General features: G+C 44.5%; 1 protein-coding gene across 6 annotated transcripts in view; it reads left to right on the forward strand.

The window, feature by feature from the left end:
- The window catches only part of ARHGEF6 (Rac/Cdc42 guanine nucleotide exchange factor 6), a 131,488-nt gene that overhangs the window by 84,698 nt on the left and 32,752 nt on the right, over positions 1 to 14,038 (forward strand). For all 6 annotated transcript variants that reach the window (XM_059385981.1, XM_059385982.1, XM_059385983.1 and 3 more), the window contains 3 exons: positions 6,815 to 6,909; positions 9,825 to 9,920; positions 11,355 to 11,477. In XM_059385981.1, coding sequence (XP_059241964.1) covers positions 6,815 to 6,909; positions 9,825 to 9,920; positions 11,355 to 11,477 — 314 coding nt within the window. The remainder of the gene's footprint in view (positions 1 to 6,814; positions 6,910 to 9,824; positions 9,921 to 11,354; positions 11,478 to 14,038) is intronic.

A 14,038-nucleotide genomic window follows, 5' to 3' on the forward strand; every position in this document is an offset into this window, starting at 1 on the left:
TAGGAGGAAGCAGGCTCCCCGCTGAGCAGAGAGCCCGATGCGGGACTCGATCCCAAGACCCTGAGATCATGACCTGAGCCGAAGGCAGCGGCTCAACCCATTGAGCCACCCAGGCACCCCTGTGCTTTGACTTTTTTAAAAATAGTTTTATTGACATGTAATTCACATACCACATAACTCACCATTTTAAACTGTACAATTCACTGATTATTTGTAAGTTAACAGAGTTATGTGACAAACACCACAGTCTGGTTTTACAATATATTTTTAGAAGATTTTATTTATTTATTTGGCAGACAGAGGTCACAAGTAGGCAGGGAGGCAGGCAGAGAGAGGAGGAAGCAGGCTCCCTGCTGAGCAGAGAGCCCGATGCGGGGCTCAATCCCAGGACCCGGAGACTATGACCTAAGCCAAAGGCAGAGGCTTTAACCCACTGAGCCCCCCAGGAGCCCCCCACCCTTTTTAAAAAGATTTTATTTATCTATTTGACAGATGGAGATCACAAGTAGGCATTTAAAATATTTTGATCACCTGATCACCTCAGTAAGAAACCCTGTACCCAGAGCAGCAATGTTCACAATAGCCAACCTATGGAAAGAGCTCAGATGTCCATCAACAGATGGATGGACAAAGAAAAGGGGATATGATATGTATTATATATACATAATATTATATATATAATGTATAATATTCTATATATTCCCATATATAGAATATATATCATACCTCCAATGGAATACTACTCAGCCATCAAAAAGAATCGAAATCTTGCCATTTGCTGTGGCCGATGGAACTAGAGTGTATTACGCTAAGCAAAATAAGTCAGCAAGAGAAAGACAAATACCATATGATTTCACTCATATGTGGAACTTAAGAAACAAAACAGGTGAACATAGGGTAAGGGAAGGAAAAATAAAATAAGACAAAATTAGAGAGGGAGACAAACCATAAGAGACTCTTAACTCTAGGAAAAAATTAGGGTTGCTGGAAGGGAGGTGGGTTGGGGGATGGGGTAACTGGGCGATGGGTGTTAAGGAGGACACTTGAGGGGCACCTGGGTGGCTCAGCGGGTTAAAGCCTCTGCCTTCGGCTCAGGTCATGATCCCAGAGTCCTGGGATCGAGTCCCGCATCGGGCTCTCTGCTCCGCGGGGAGCCTGCTTCCTCCTCTCTCTCTGCCTGCTTCTCTGCCTGCTTGTGATCTCTGTCTGTCAAATGAATGAATGAAATCTTTAAAAAAAAAAAAAAGGAGGCCACTTGATGGAATGAGCACTGGGTGTTATAGGCAACTGATGAATCACTAAAGTCTGTCTCTAAAGCTAATAGTACAATATATGTTAACTAAATTGAATTTAAATAAAATTTTTAAAAAAGAAGAAACCCTGTACCCATTACAAATCACTTCCTCCAGGCCTTGATAGCCACTAATCTACTTTCTGTTTCTATGGATTTTGCCAATTGTGGACATGTCATGTAAACTGAATCATACATAATTTTTCCTCTGTGTCTGGTTTCTTTCAGTTAGCATTTTATTTTCATCGTTTGTTCATGTTACAGAATGCACCAGTACTTTCCTTTTTAAGGTTAAGATTCTATTGTGTAGATGTACTAGGTTATGTCTATCCATTCATCAGTGAGTGGACCTTTGGACTGTATCCACTTTTTGGTGGTTATTAATAATGCTCTGTGAAGGTTCATGTGCAGGTTTTTGTGTGGACGTATGTTTTCATTTCTCTAGGAATTGAACTGCTGGGTCACATGGTGAAACTCTATGGCTGTTCAAATTCTTAGCCAACTTTCAAGTAATTATTTTTACTGTTGAGTTTTTAGAGTTCTTTATATATTCTGGATACTATGCCTTTGCCAGATATATGACTTGTAAGTATTTCTCCCAATCTGTGGCTTGTCTTTTCACTTTCTTGATAATCTCCTTTGACACACAAAGTTTTAAATTTTTATAAATTCTAGTTTACTTATTTTTTTCTCTTGTTGCTTGTGCTTGGTTTTTCTTTTGTTGCTTGGTGTCAGATCCATCGTCGTGAAGATTTCCTCTTTGATTCTCTTCTAAGGGTTCGGTTATTTTAACTCTTGAGTCCATGTTGAATTAATTTTTGTGTATGTTACAGAGTTGGAGTACAAATCCTTTTGCATGTAGACACCCAGTTGTCCTCGCCATTTGTTGAAAAGATAGTTCTTTCCCTATTGAAATGTCTTGGTACACTTGTCAAAAATCAGTTGACTGTGGGTTCATTTCTAGACTCTCAATTCTCCTCTACTGATACATCTATCCTATACCTGTACTAAACTGTCTGGTTACTGTAGCTTTGTGATACGTTTTGGAATTGGGAGGTGTACCCTCTACTCTGTTCTTTTCCAGGATTTTAAGAGTTTGTGAAGGGGACGCCTGGGTGGCTCAGTTGGTTGGACGACTGCCTTCGGCTCAGGTCATGATCCCGGAATCCCAGGATCGAGTCCCGCATCGGGTGCCCAGCTCCATGGGGAGTCTGCTTCTCCCTCTGACTTTCTCCTCACTCATGCTCTCTCTCACTGTCTCTCTCTCAAATAAATAAAAAAAAAAGAGTTTGTTAAGGACTGATAGAAATTCTTTCAACTTGTAGAATCAATCAGTAAGATCTTCTCATCCTGGGCTTTAACTTAGGGGAATTGTTTTGAATGCTTATTCAATGTCTTGTTATATTGTTGAGACTTTCTGTTTCTTTTGTGAGTCAGTTTTGGTAGCTTTGTATCTTTCTAGAATTTTCTTTTTACCTTGAGAAGTTGACCTAGAGTTTGCAATGTATATTTAGAAGTAGTGCAAAAGGAGCACTCTACTGCTTTACAGGTAGCATGAATACCTTATAATAACAGAGGACTCGTAATTCCTCCCTCCCATCCCTCATATCCTCGCTGTCATTCATTTCATTTATACATGAGCATTATATATATGCCTATCTATGAGCATATCTATCTATCTATATGCTTTTTAAGATTTATTTATTTGAGAGAGAGAATGAGAGAGACAGAGCACGAGGTGGGGAAGGTCAGAGGGAGAAGCAGAGTCTCTGCCCAGCAGGGAGCCCGATGCTGGACTTGATCCTGGGACTCTAGGATCATGACCTGTGCGAAAGTAGTCTCCCAACCAACTGAACCACCCAGGCGTCCCTGTATGTGCTTTTTAATAAGCGTATACATATACATACTTATCTTAATTATATATATATATATATAAATATATATATATAATTGAATACATTGTGGTTTTTAAAAAAAAGATTTTATTTATTTATTTGACAGAGATCACAAGCAGGCAGAGAGGCAGGCAGAGAGAGAGGGGGGGAAGCAGGCTCCTTGCCGAGCAGAGAGCCTGATGTGGGACTCGATCTCAGGACCCTGGGATCATGACCTGAGCCAAAGGCAGAGGCTTTAACCCACTGAGCCACCCAGGCACCCCAACCTTCTTCTCCTTCTGATATTCTCTTTAAACATGTGTTATCCCACAGTTTGTAGGTATTCTGTAAACTCTTTTCTTTATGCTTGCTTTTCTATCGATAGACCCACAAGTCCATTTCTGTTACAGTGTTTTGGATTACTACCATTTCATTTTCATTCTAAGTATTTCTGTCTTTCTGCTTACAATACCCATCCGTTCTTGTATGTTGTCTACTTTCATCAGAGCTCTTAGCATATCACTCACAGTCCTATTAAAATCCTGGTCTGATAGTTCCAGTATTCGTGCCATACTTGACTGTGGTTCCAGTGTTTTCTCTGTCTCTTCAGACTGTGTTTCTTGCCTTTTAGTATGCCAGCTTTTTGTTGGAGGCCATACATGACATACTAAGTAAAAGGAGCTGCATTAAGGAGGCCTTTAATAATACGGTGGTGCGGTGTGGGGGCAGGGCAGGGATTCTGAAGCCCAACGATTAGGTCTCTGTCTTTTGGTGAGTTTATGTCTCTCGATTGTGAACTTCACCATTGCTTCTCAGGTTGTTTTCCTCCTTCACGCAGGACAGGAAGGCTCGAGGGAGCTGAGGTAGGGTATTTCCCTTCCCCTAGCTAGGTTAGGCCCTGGTAAAAACCTGATAGGTTAGGCTCTGGTAAAATAATTTCTCTCTTGAGGGCAGACCTTGTTAGGATGGACAGAATGCTCCGGTGTATTTCAAAATGGCTTCCTTTCCTTTCCTGCTTCTGAAGCAGGAGGGAAATTTCCCTCCTCTCTTCTTTGTGACAGCCTGGGAGAGCTGCCAGAGGTACCACAAAAGGTGGGTGTGCTGCCCTGTGACTGGGCCCCCTGGGAGTTTGAACTCTCAGACTCGTCCACACTGTGCCCCCAGTAATCCAGTTACAGCTCAGGTTTTCCTGCCCTGCTCCTGATCTCCGTGGAGGCCTCTGCTCGTGGGTTTCTGCTCCAGCAAGGTTTGATTTTCTGTATCTGCCTGCCTGTCTCTCCACTCGTGGGGGTAGCACCCCCCGCCCCCGCCCCGTGGCCTCAATTCCCTGACAGATATAAGGAAAGTCAGGCGGGTGTTTTTTTCCAGTTAGTTCAGCTATCGACTTACTGTTAGGATGGAGTAATGACCGCCACGCTGCTTAAAGGCTGGACCAGAGACCGGAAGTCCTCTTTATTCTCTTTCGATATGGACATTTACAGCTGTATGTTTGTCTGCTTTAACAGCATCCCAGGAGTTTTTAAATTTTTTTAATTAAAAAAAAAATTTAAAGACTTTATTTATTTGTCAGAGAGAAAGAGAGAGTGCACAGAATCAGGGGAAGTGGGAGAGGGAGAAACAGGCTTCCCTGTTGAGCAGGGAGCCCGATGCGGGACTCGATCCCAGGACCCTGGGATTATGACCTGAGCTGAAGGCAGACGCTTAACAACTGAGCCTCCCAGGCGTCCCCCATGAGTTTTTCATGTTGTGTTTTCTTTTTTGTTCATCTCAAGACAGTGGCCCATTTCCTTTGTGGTGCTTCAGCTTTCTGTGGGGGTGGGGATCATTTCTGTTCTGTCACTGGATTAGTTTCAGAGAGCATTAGTGCCTGCAGGTCCCAGGATTTATTGATATTTTCACCTTTTGAGAGTAGTTTCTGAGAAATAGAGGAACTGAAAGGAGACATGAGTGGCTGGGGAGGAGGGGATATGACTTAAGCCTTTGCTTTTGAAGCCACGCTGTGGCCTGTGGCCCCTAAACCAGGGATTCTCAGCTGGGGCGCTACCGTCCTTCAGGTGGCGTTTGGCAGTGTCTGGACGCGTGTTCGGTTGCCCTATGGTTGGGGGGAGGTGCAGCTGGCATGTAGTGGGCCACGGACACTACTCAACATCCCATAATGCACAGGGTGGCCCTCACAGCCAAGAGTTGTCTGGTTGGAAGTGTCAGCGCTGCCCTGGAGAAACCTTTTTTAACTCCTTCCATTGGTGGGCCTGTTTCCCACTCACTCAACACCTACCTGTCCAGTATCTCAGTCCCTCTTCACAATGGTCCCTGAGGTAGGTGAAATGTCACAATCTGAGGTGAGGCGAGTGAAGCCTTAAAACTGTGGCCACCTGTCCATCAGTAGCAGAGCCTGGACGACCCCTCCTCAAGTCTGGTGGTTCCCCACAAAGCCCACAGTGACCGAGGCCTCCGCTCACTTTGTTCACTCCACCTTTCCAAAAGCGGACCATCATGCATTGTCCTGTGAGTCTCTTTCTGGAACCCTGGTTGCCTGAGGGACTCCTCGCAGCCGAGAATGCTTCGCACTGTCCTGTGGTCCCCTATTTAACGCCCCCCTCTGCAAACAGAGTGGAAACTCCCCACAGGCCACGTGCCATTGGGCATGGAGAGAAAATACACCGAAATGTTAGCTTGGTGAGCTCTAGGAGCTTGAAATGTAGGTTGTAGCTACTTCCAGAAGAGTTTGGGGAATGGGGCAGGCCCCCAAGACTGGTTGGGCAAGAGACATTATGTTCTGTACGTTGGTGGTTTTGCCTAGAGGAATTTAATTTGGTTATTTTTCAGAATATCAGTAGGCATTATTCCACTATTAAATTTCTCCCACTGGGGCGGGGCGCCTGTGTGGCTCAGTGGATTAAAGCCTCTGCCTTCGGCTCTGGTCATGATCTCAGGATCCTGGGATCGAGCCCCGGCATCGGCATCGGGCTCTCTGCTCAGCGGGGAGCCTGCTTCCCCCGCCCCCCCGCCTGCCTCTCTGTCTACTTGTGATCTCTGTCAAATAAATAAATAAAATCTTAAACAAAATTAAATTCCTCCCACTTCAGCTTCCTCTTCTCTTTGAATTGTTCATACTGGCACTTTTTACTTTTCCTAAAAGAATGGTTCTAACTCTATGTAATGATTCACTGTGGCCTCGGGTTCTGTCCCCTAAAGCTCTTATCGAAACATAACTTAAAGAAAAATCTTTTGTGGTATTGGACCTGTTATTACCCTGATATCGAATCTGTATGTCTTAAGGTAGCTGGTCTCAATGTCTCATCCATAAAATGGGAAAATATGATCCTTTGTTAGCTGAGACCTTTCCTTGAGGATAAATGATTTAAAGCCCATGAAAGCATTCCCAGCAGTGCTGTGTAAATGGCCAGGTCCTTCCGGTTATGAGTAACTGTGAGAAACTATATTCATAGGAATTATGCATTATCACCAGGAGTCGTGCAATTATTCATTTGCTGGAATGAATTTCGTTGTTAGTTTGCATTCAGATTTTGTGCTTTTTACCTACTGGGGTGCTAGCCTAGTAATTTGGTTGAAACATCTAAAGCTCTATCTTCCCTCTGGTTCTCCTGATGAATACAAGATCTTGACCTTGACCTTTGTTTCTCTACAGGTGTTACAGAACATTTTGGACACTGAAAAGGATTATGCTAAAGAACTTCAGTCTCTGCTTGTCACTTACTTAAGACCCCTGCAGTCCAATAACAAGTAAGATTTACATTTTCAGCCCCTTGCTAAATAAAGCCAGATAACGTCAGCAGCTGGAGTCATTGCTCTCATGTCACTGAATAATTGATTTTGCCCTTTAGAAGAATTTCCACAGATCACAGGTTGCCAAGAACATGGTCAAGGCAACGGAAATTACACAGGAGGTTGCTGCTGGAGAGCTTGGCTTTCTGTCTTCTGTGGCCGTGGAAGGAATGAGCACGTTTGCATGTCTGTCTGTCTGGCATTTTGTGAATGTTTGCAGGGGCACTTAGAACTCGAACTCGCGTTTCCCCCAGGCCGAAGAGAATGTTAAGAGCTGTTCACGTGTTTTGTCTTGTCTTAAATAAAATACTCAAACTTTATTCAGGTCTTAGAAGTGACTGAGGTTTGAGTTGAAAACTTTGTTTTCATGCAAGCAAAATATGGACCATTTGTGTGTGTGTTTGTAGGCGTGGCCTGTTTAATAACTATTGGCTAATGGCATTTGTTTGCGTTTTTATTTTAATTGATTACACTTAACTAGGGATTATAATCTAGAAGGCGAATAGAAAATTGAGCTGCGGGTACACATACTAGAGGACAAAAGCCTCCCCTTTTCCCTCAGGAAGAGCTTACTTTTGCTGAACAGCTGCCTCAACTTTTGGACTTCAGGCTTAAATACGTTTAACAGATTTTGCGATCCCTCCCCCTGCTTTTTTGCCAAATCGTGGTTGCTAAGGCAGAAGGTCTTGCTCAATTTCCCATGGCGCTGTGGGAATCTCACTTCGGTATGAAAGGATTTTGTATTCCCAAGTTTTCTAAGAGTCGAAATGCGATCAACAACAAAGTGTCTTTTGTTGTTATTATGTAAAACGCAAAGTGAACCCTGTGAATCATACTTCCTAGAGCTGAGTGGAAGGAACCTCAGTGAATCACTGGGTCTAGTCCCCACTGAACAAATGAGAAAAGTGAAGTCCAGAGAGGTTTACTGCCGGCCATGCCCGCCACACAGCCAGTCCGTGGCCAGACTCGACCCAGACGCCACCTGCTGCATCTCCTGCCTCCCACTGAAACGCGCCTTCCATTTTGTGAAGGTGACAGGCAGAGACAGGAAACTGGGGTGGTGGCCCTGCGAGGAGCGAGGAGCGATGATAAGATTTCAAATGCAAGAGGCGAGGAGCCTGACTCAGAACTCCCCTGATGCCGCATAAATTCAGAAGGCGGTCAGGGTCACTTTCCGCCAGGCTGTCTGGAGCCAACCAGACTGTTCACCGTCTGATCCTGGGCAGGCTGAGAAAGCCCCGTCCCCGATCAGGTTCACGTCGGCCTGCCCGTCAGCTTCTGGGGGCCATGAGAGAGCGAAGTCAGGGAAGCCGGCCGGCTGAAGCTTTCGCTTTTGTCCCCCACGCTGGGGGGTTTCCCAGCTTGTGGTTCAGAAGGGCACGATGCAGAGGAACTGGGCACTTCTGGTGCTCGAGGGGTTACTGGTAATGTTCGTGTGGGGCTTCCTTTGCTTTGTCAGCAAAAATTACTCTCTTGGAAACACTCCTCTTGTATTATTACATGAAGAAGCAAGAAGACGTGGCCACCCCTGGCCTTTTAAATCTTCAGGAAAGGTGTGTGAGAGCATAGACTCTGGAGCTAGAATGTTGTGGTTTAAATCCTGGCTTCACCCTTCCCAGGCTTTGTGATGTTGGGTGATTTGCTTAACCCCTCTGTGCCCAGGTCTCCTTATGGGTAAGATGGGACCCAACAGCACCTACCTCATGACCTTGTCATCAGGCTCAACTGAGTTATTTGGGAAACGCCTGCAGGGGTGTTGAGTGCTGGGTGAGTGGTGTTGGCAGTTTGTTATCACCTACCATTTGGGAGGGGAAGAATGGAGGAAATTCATCGTACAGGGGCTCTCCATAAAACCATGGGTTTTTTTGTTTTTGTTTTTGTTTTTTAAGATTTTATTTATTTATTTGACAGAGAGAAATCACAAGTAGATGGAGAGGCAGGCAGAGAGAGAGAGAGGGAAGCAGGCTCTCTGCTGAGCAGAGAGCCCGATGCGGGACTCGATCCCAGGACACTGGAATCATGACCCGAGCCGAAGGCAGCGGCTTAACCCACTGAGCCACCCAGGCGCCCATAAAACCATGGTTTTATCAGCTGGCCTTTATTTACTCCATTCCCTTCCACAAACAAACAAATCAGTACTATTTTCTTCTCCTCTACTTCTTCTGTTAAAGATTTCCTTTTGTTGATTTATGAGCATTTTAAATCGGGAGAAACTGGATTTTGTGGTTTTCCCCTGTGCCGTCTATGAACCTATATAATACCTTTCAATTATTCTCCCGGTTCCTCTAGAAGAGAATACTCCAAATTGTTTACATTTATCCCTTGCTGTGATGGATTTTGCCTATTGAGGTACTTAGATATTACACACTTGTTACTTGTCCACTCGTTGCTTGTAAAACACCTAAATGTCTTTAATAAACACTTATTTGCTCTAGATCATTATTCTTATTGTAGAAAAAGGAAATCAAGGAAAGACACTTTTTTTTTTAAAGATTTTATTTATTTGTTTGTCAGAGAGAAATCACAAGTAGGCTGAGAGGCAGGCAGAGAGAGAGGAGGAAGCAGGCTCCTCGCTGAGCAGAGAGCCCGATGTGGGGCTCGATCCCAGGACCCCGAGATCACAACCGGAGCCGAAGGCAGCAGCTTAACCCACTGAGCCACCCAGGCGCCCCTAGGAAAGACACTTTTAAATGTTGTTTAAGACCACAGAGCTGGTGTAAATTAAAAAGCAAAAGTTAAAATGTAGGGATTGCTTCCCTCGTGCCATTGGTCAATTTTTTAGCAGGTTATCAGCTTACCAGACTAGCGATGATGGGTAACAGGAATCCTCCTGAAGTTCTATCCACTGACACTGTGTATTTTTTTTTTTTCAGTCTGAGTACTGTGGAGTTTACATCTTTATTGGGGAACTTTGAGGAAATATGCTTGTTTCAGCAGACGCTCTGTCAAGCCTTGGAAGAATGTTCCAAGTAAGTATTGCCCATTGCCCTTAGGCTGGCTAGTAAGTATTGCCCATTGCCCTTAGGCTGGCTAGCCACACCATTTCTTTTCCTGCTGGCTGCTGTCTTAGATAGGGATACTTTTTATCTACTCACTTGTTACAGCGTTGATAAACTGTCCCAGTACAGAGAAAGGGCACCAGGGAGAGCCAAACCCCTCGTTGTAGATCCGTTGTAGATCAGGGCTCTACAAGCAGTAAACCATTTCTGACTTTATTTAAAAATCATCATCGATTTACTGCTCCTGGTCAGTATGAGAGACAAATCAGGTCTCCATCCACCGGGGATGATGCTTGTGACCTTGATTCGATATCTCCTTTTGTACATTGCCAATTACTTGGGAAAGTTAGGTGATTCATTCAGTTGCATAAGCTGCTTTTTCTCTTTCAATCACACCTGGTAGCTTGTTAACACTTGAAATACACAAAAAGTTGAGGAAGGGAAGTATATCTGGATGAGAACCACAGTACATGTCTTGGTGGTTGAGGTGTTCAGCCCCATACTGCAGAATGGACTGCAGTGATCATCAGGCCATATAGTTCTGTAGCAAGATGAGTTTTCCAAGCACTGTATCTCAGAGAAGTTGGCAACTTTCATCATCTCCAGGGAAATGTGGGTGACTGCCTGTTTCTCGAGCTTTCTGGGACACAGGCGGTCATCCAGGAAGAAAGATGGTTAAGGCCTGAGGAACCATCCTAAATGCTGTTAGGGATCCAGCTTATTGACGTGGAAAGATAAGTGACTATGTGAGAAGAACCGATTACAAGCTAGGTTTGTAATCTTTGTTTTCCATTTCATCAAGAAACATGTAGAAGGAAGACCAAGGAATATGCCAGAATTATCCTAATAGCTATCTCTGAATGGTGGAATGCTGAGTAATTTTTCTTTCTTGCACTTCTCTGATTTGCCTACAAATGAAAACAGGTGGCTTTTAACTCAAAAAGATTAAAGTCATGAAGCCATCCTGCCTGGCAACCCCCAAACCACCGAGACTACATAATACTCCTTTGTGGTGTGTCAGTTTGGGGTTTGATTACTTTTGTCTGTACTTGAACTTCATATAAATTAGCCAAGAGTATTTTGTGTGTGTGTGCCTGGCTAAAATTTTGAATATTGTAGTTTGAACAAATGTCTTTAAAAAACACTATCTGGTCCTTTCAAGTAAGTATCCGGCCTCTGTGTATGGGCATCACGTTTGGTGGCTTGAGTTTGGCGTGGTGGTCCAGTACCCCATCAAAAAAAATAATAATAAAGTAGCGGTCAAGAACTTGCATTCCATGGCAGAAGTGTTATAGTTTCTCTCTTCACTTTGGCAAAAGAATTCAAAAGGTTCGACTGGAAACCTCTTCCTTTATCCCCTGCTTCTTATTTTACATTTTGGGTTTCAATCTGTTTTACCTGCAGGTTTCCAGAAAACCAACACAGAGTCGGAGGTTGTCTGTTGAACCTCATGCCTCATTTTAAATCTATGTACCTGGCTTACTGTGCAAATCATCCGTCAGCTGTCAGTGTGCTTACACAGCACAGGTAAGTTGTTAGCATTTCCCCAGAGAAGCGGTTCCACAGTGCGATCCTTTCCTAGGACCGCTTTGTTTGGCAATCCAAGGTCTCCAGTGGAACTTCTGATCATCCCCCTTCACCACTGCAGGAATTAATCCGTCGTTACACGGATTGCATATCTGCTCAATGGGGAGTTTACTAAGCATCTGCTATGTGCACGGTCATGTACTAGCTGATGGGGCTACAGTAGTCCATAAGGAAGAGGCAGTCCCTCCCCTCCTGGAGCACAGAAGCTTGAGAGAGATACGGACATGAAATTAAAAGTCATAAACATGTGGTTTTACAAAAGGGTAGTTAAGAAGATGCTGTGAGACTTTGCAATGTGGTAGCAGCTTTGTGTGGGGCGAGGGAAGGATCAAGGAAGGCTTTCCTGAAGCCTAATTCTGTTTACATTCAGTGTTTTAGCCTTCCCCTGCCCCAGCGAATGGTTTGTCTGAGTTGCTGGCAGATAGCTGGAGTGCCTGGGTTCATCTCTTCGTCACTTTCCCTTTGGCTGGTGGGGGAAGTTTCCAAGCAGTGCTGTGGCTCAAAGGCAGATACTCGGGAACTTGGAAAGGTGGAGGGAAACTAGCAGTGTGGACTGTCTGGCAAGCAGTTTAAGCAATGGGCTGTGATAATTGTGCATGGAAATGGTTTCTGATTCATGGGGAACAGCAAAACGGTATCTCCTTTAAGAGTCCTTGGAGGGGCCCAAGACAGGTTCGTATCTCTCCCACCCTTCGTTACTGCCTGGTTGCCCATCCCTGACGCGTTCACTGACGCATTCACCTGTGCCAGAACCCCAGGTGATAGGCTTCAAGATGCAGGTTTTGTTAAAAAATAATTTTGGTGTTTTTTTTTAAAGATTTTATTTATTTATTTGACAGACAGAGTCACAAGTAGGCAGAGAGGCAGGCAGAGAGGAAGAAGCAGGCTCCCTGCCGAGCAGAGAGCCCGATGCAGGACTCGATCCTGGGACCTTGGGATCATGACCTGAGCTGAGACTCAGAGCTTTATTGACTTGGGCCCGTGGGTGGCTCAGTTGTTTGAGCATCTGCCTTCAGCTCAGGTCATGATTCCAGGGTCCTGGGATGGAGCCCCGCATCGGACTCCCTGCTCAACGGGGAGCCTGCTTCTCCCTCTCCCCCTCCCCTTTGCCCATGTACTTTCTGTCTCCCTCAAATAAATAAACAAATCTTTTAAAAAGGAGCTTTATTGACTTTATAGAACCATTAAGTAAGGACATTTTAAAGGTAGAATTCAGTGAGTCCTGCTTGAAGGTCCATTTTACCCTGATCGAAGTCATGAATTTTTGTGGAATAGCAGATACGGAAATTGGAGTTTGAGGAAAGAGAGGCCATGGTTCTGAGTTACTTAGGCAAGTGGCTCAACTCCTTAGAGCTACTATTGGCTAATAATAGTGCTGACAGCATTCCAGGCACATGACCTAAAAGCCTATGAGGGAATTACTATGACCACTGTCCCTGCTTTACAGATAAGACATTGGAAGGTCCGCTAGTCTGCCAGAGAGCTCATAGCTTTTAAGTGGTTGAGCCACAATTAGCATCCGGGTCTGTCAGCCTTCTAAAAACAGTATTTTTATTAAGATCTCTGTTTTACCTGCAGAGCATAATTTAAATGCAAATTTAAAGAATTAATAAAATGAACACCCATGAACACACACCACCCAGCTTAGGAAGGAAAACATTACCAAAAAGGCGAAAGAAAGACTCACCATTTCCTTTTTTATCTACTAGCCTTATTGAATTCTACTCCACATACCGCACGATTCACCTATTTGAGGCGCACAGTTGAATTATTTTGAGAATATTCAGAGCTATGCGTGCATCACCACAGTCAGTTGGAGAGCATTTTCCTCACTCCCCAAACAAGCCCATGCTCATTAGCAAGCACCCTCCATTGCCAGGCCAAGGCAGCCACGGAAGACCTTTACATCACTCTGGCTTTGCTCCTTCTGGACATTTCATTTAAGGGGAGTCACACAGCATTAGGGCCTTTTGTGTGTGGCTCTCTTCACCTGTCATGTTTCCAAGCTGCATCCATGCTGTAGCACTTACTAGTACTTTGTTTTTTTTATTTTTCAAAAATTTTTATTTATATGAGAGAGAGAGAGAGAGAGAGAGCGCACGCACGAACACACGTGTGTGGCGGGGGTGCAGAGGAAGAAGCCACACGGAGCAGGGAGCCCGATGTGGGGCTCGATCCCAGCACTGTGGGATCATGACCTGAGGGAAAGGCAGATCCTTAACCGACTGAGCCACCCAGGCGCTCCTAGTACCTCACTTAAAAAAAAAATCACCACAGAAGATTCCATTATTTAAATACTGCATATCGTTCTTCCATTCACTAGTTTGCAGACATACAAACTGTAAATAATCCGCTGCTCTGTGTGGACATATGTTTTCATTTCACTTGGGTAGATTCCTAGGAGTGACATGGTAAGGTCATAGGATAACTCTTCCGTTTTTGCGTTCGGAGCGACTGTCAAGACTGTTTTCCAAAATGGCTGCACCAGGTGGTGTTCCTGC

The sequence above is a fragment of the Mustela nigripes genome, chromosome X, assembly GCF_022355385.1.
Source record: "Mustela nigripes isolate SB6536 chromosome X, MUSNIG.SB6536, whole genome shotgun sequence".
Classification (NCBI taxonomy): domain Eukaryota; kingdom Metazoa; phylum Chordata; class Mammalia; order Carnivora; family Mustelidae; genus Mustela; species Mustela nigripes.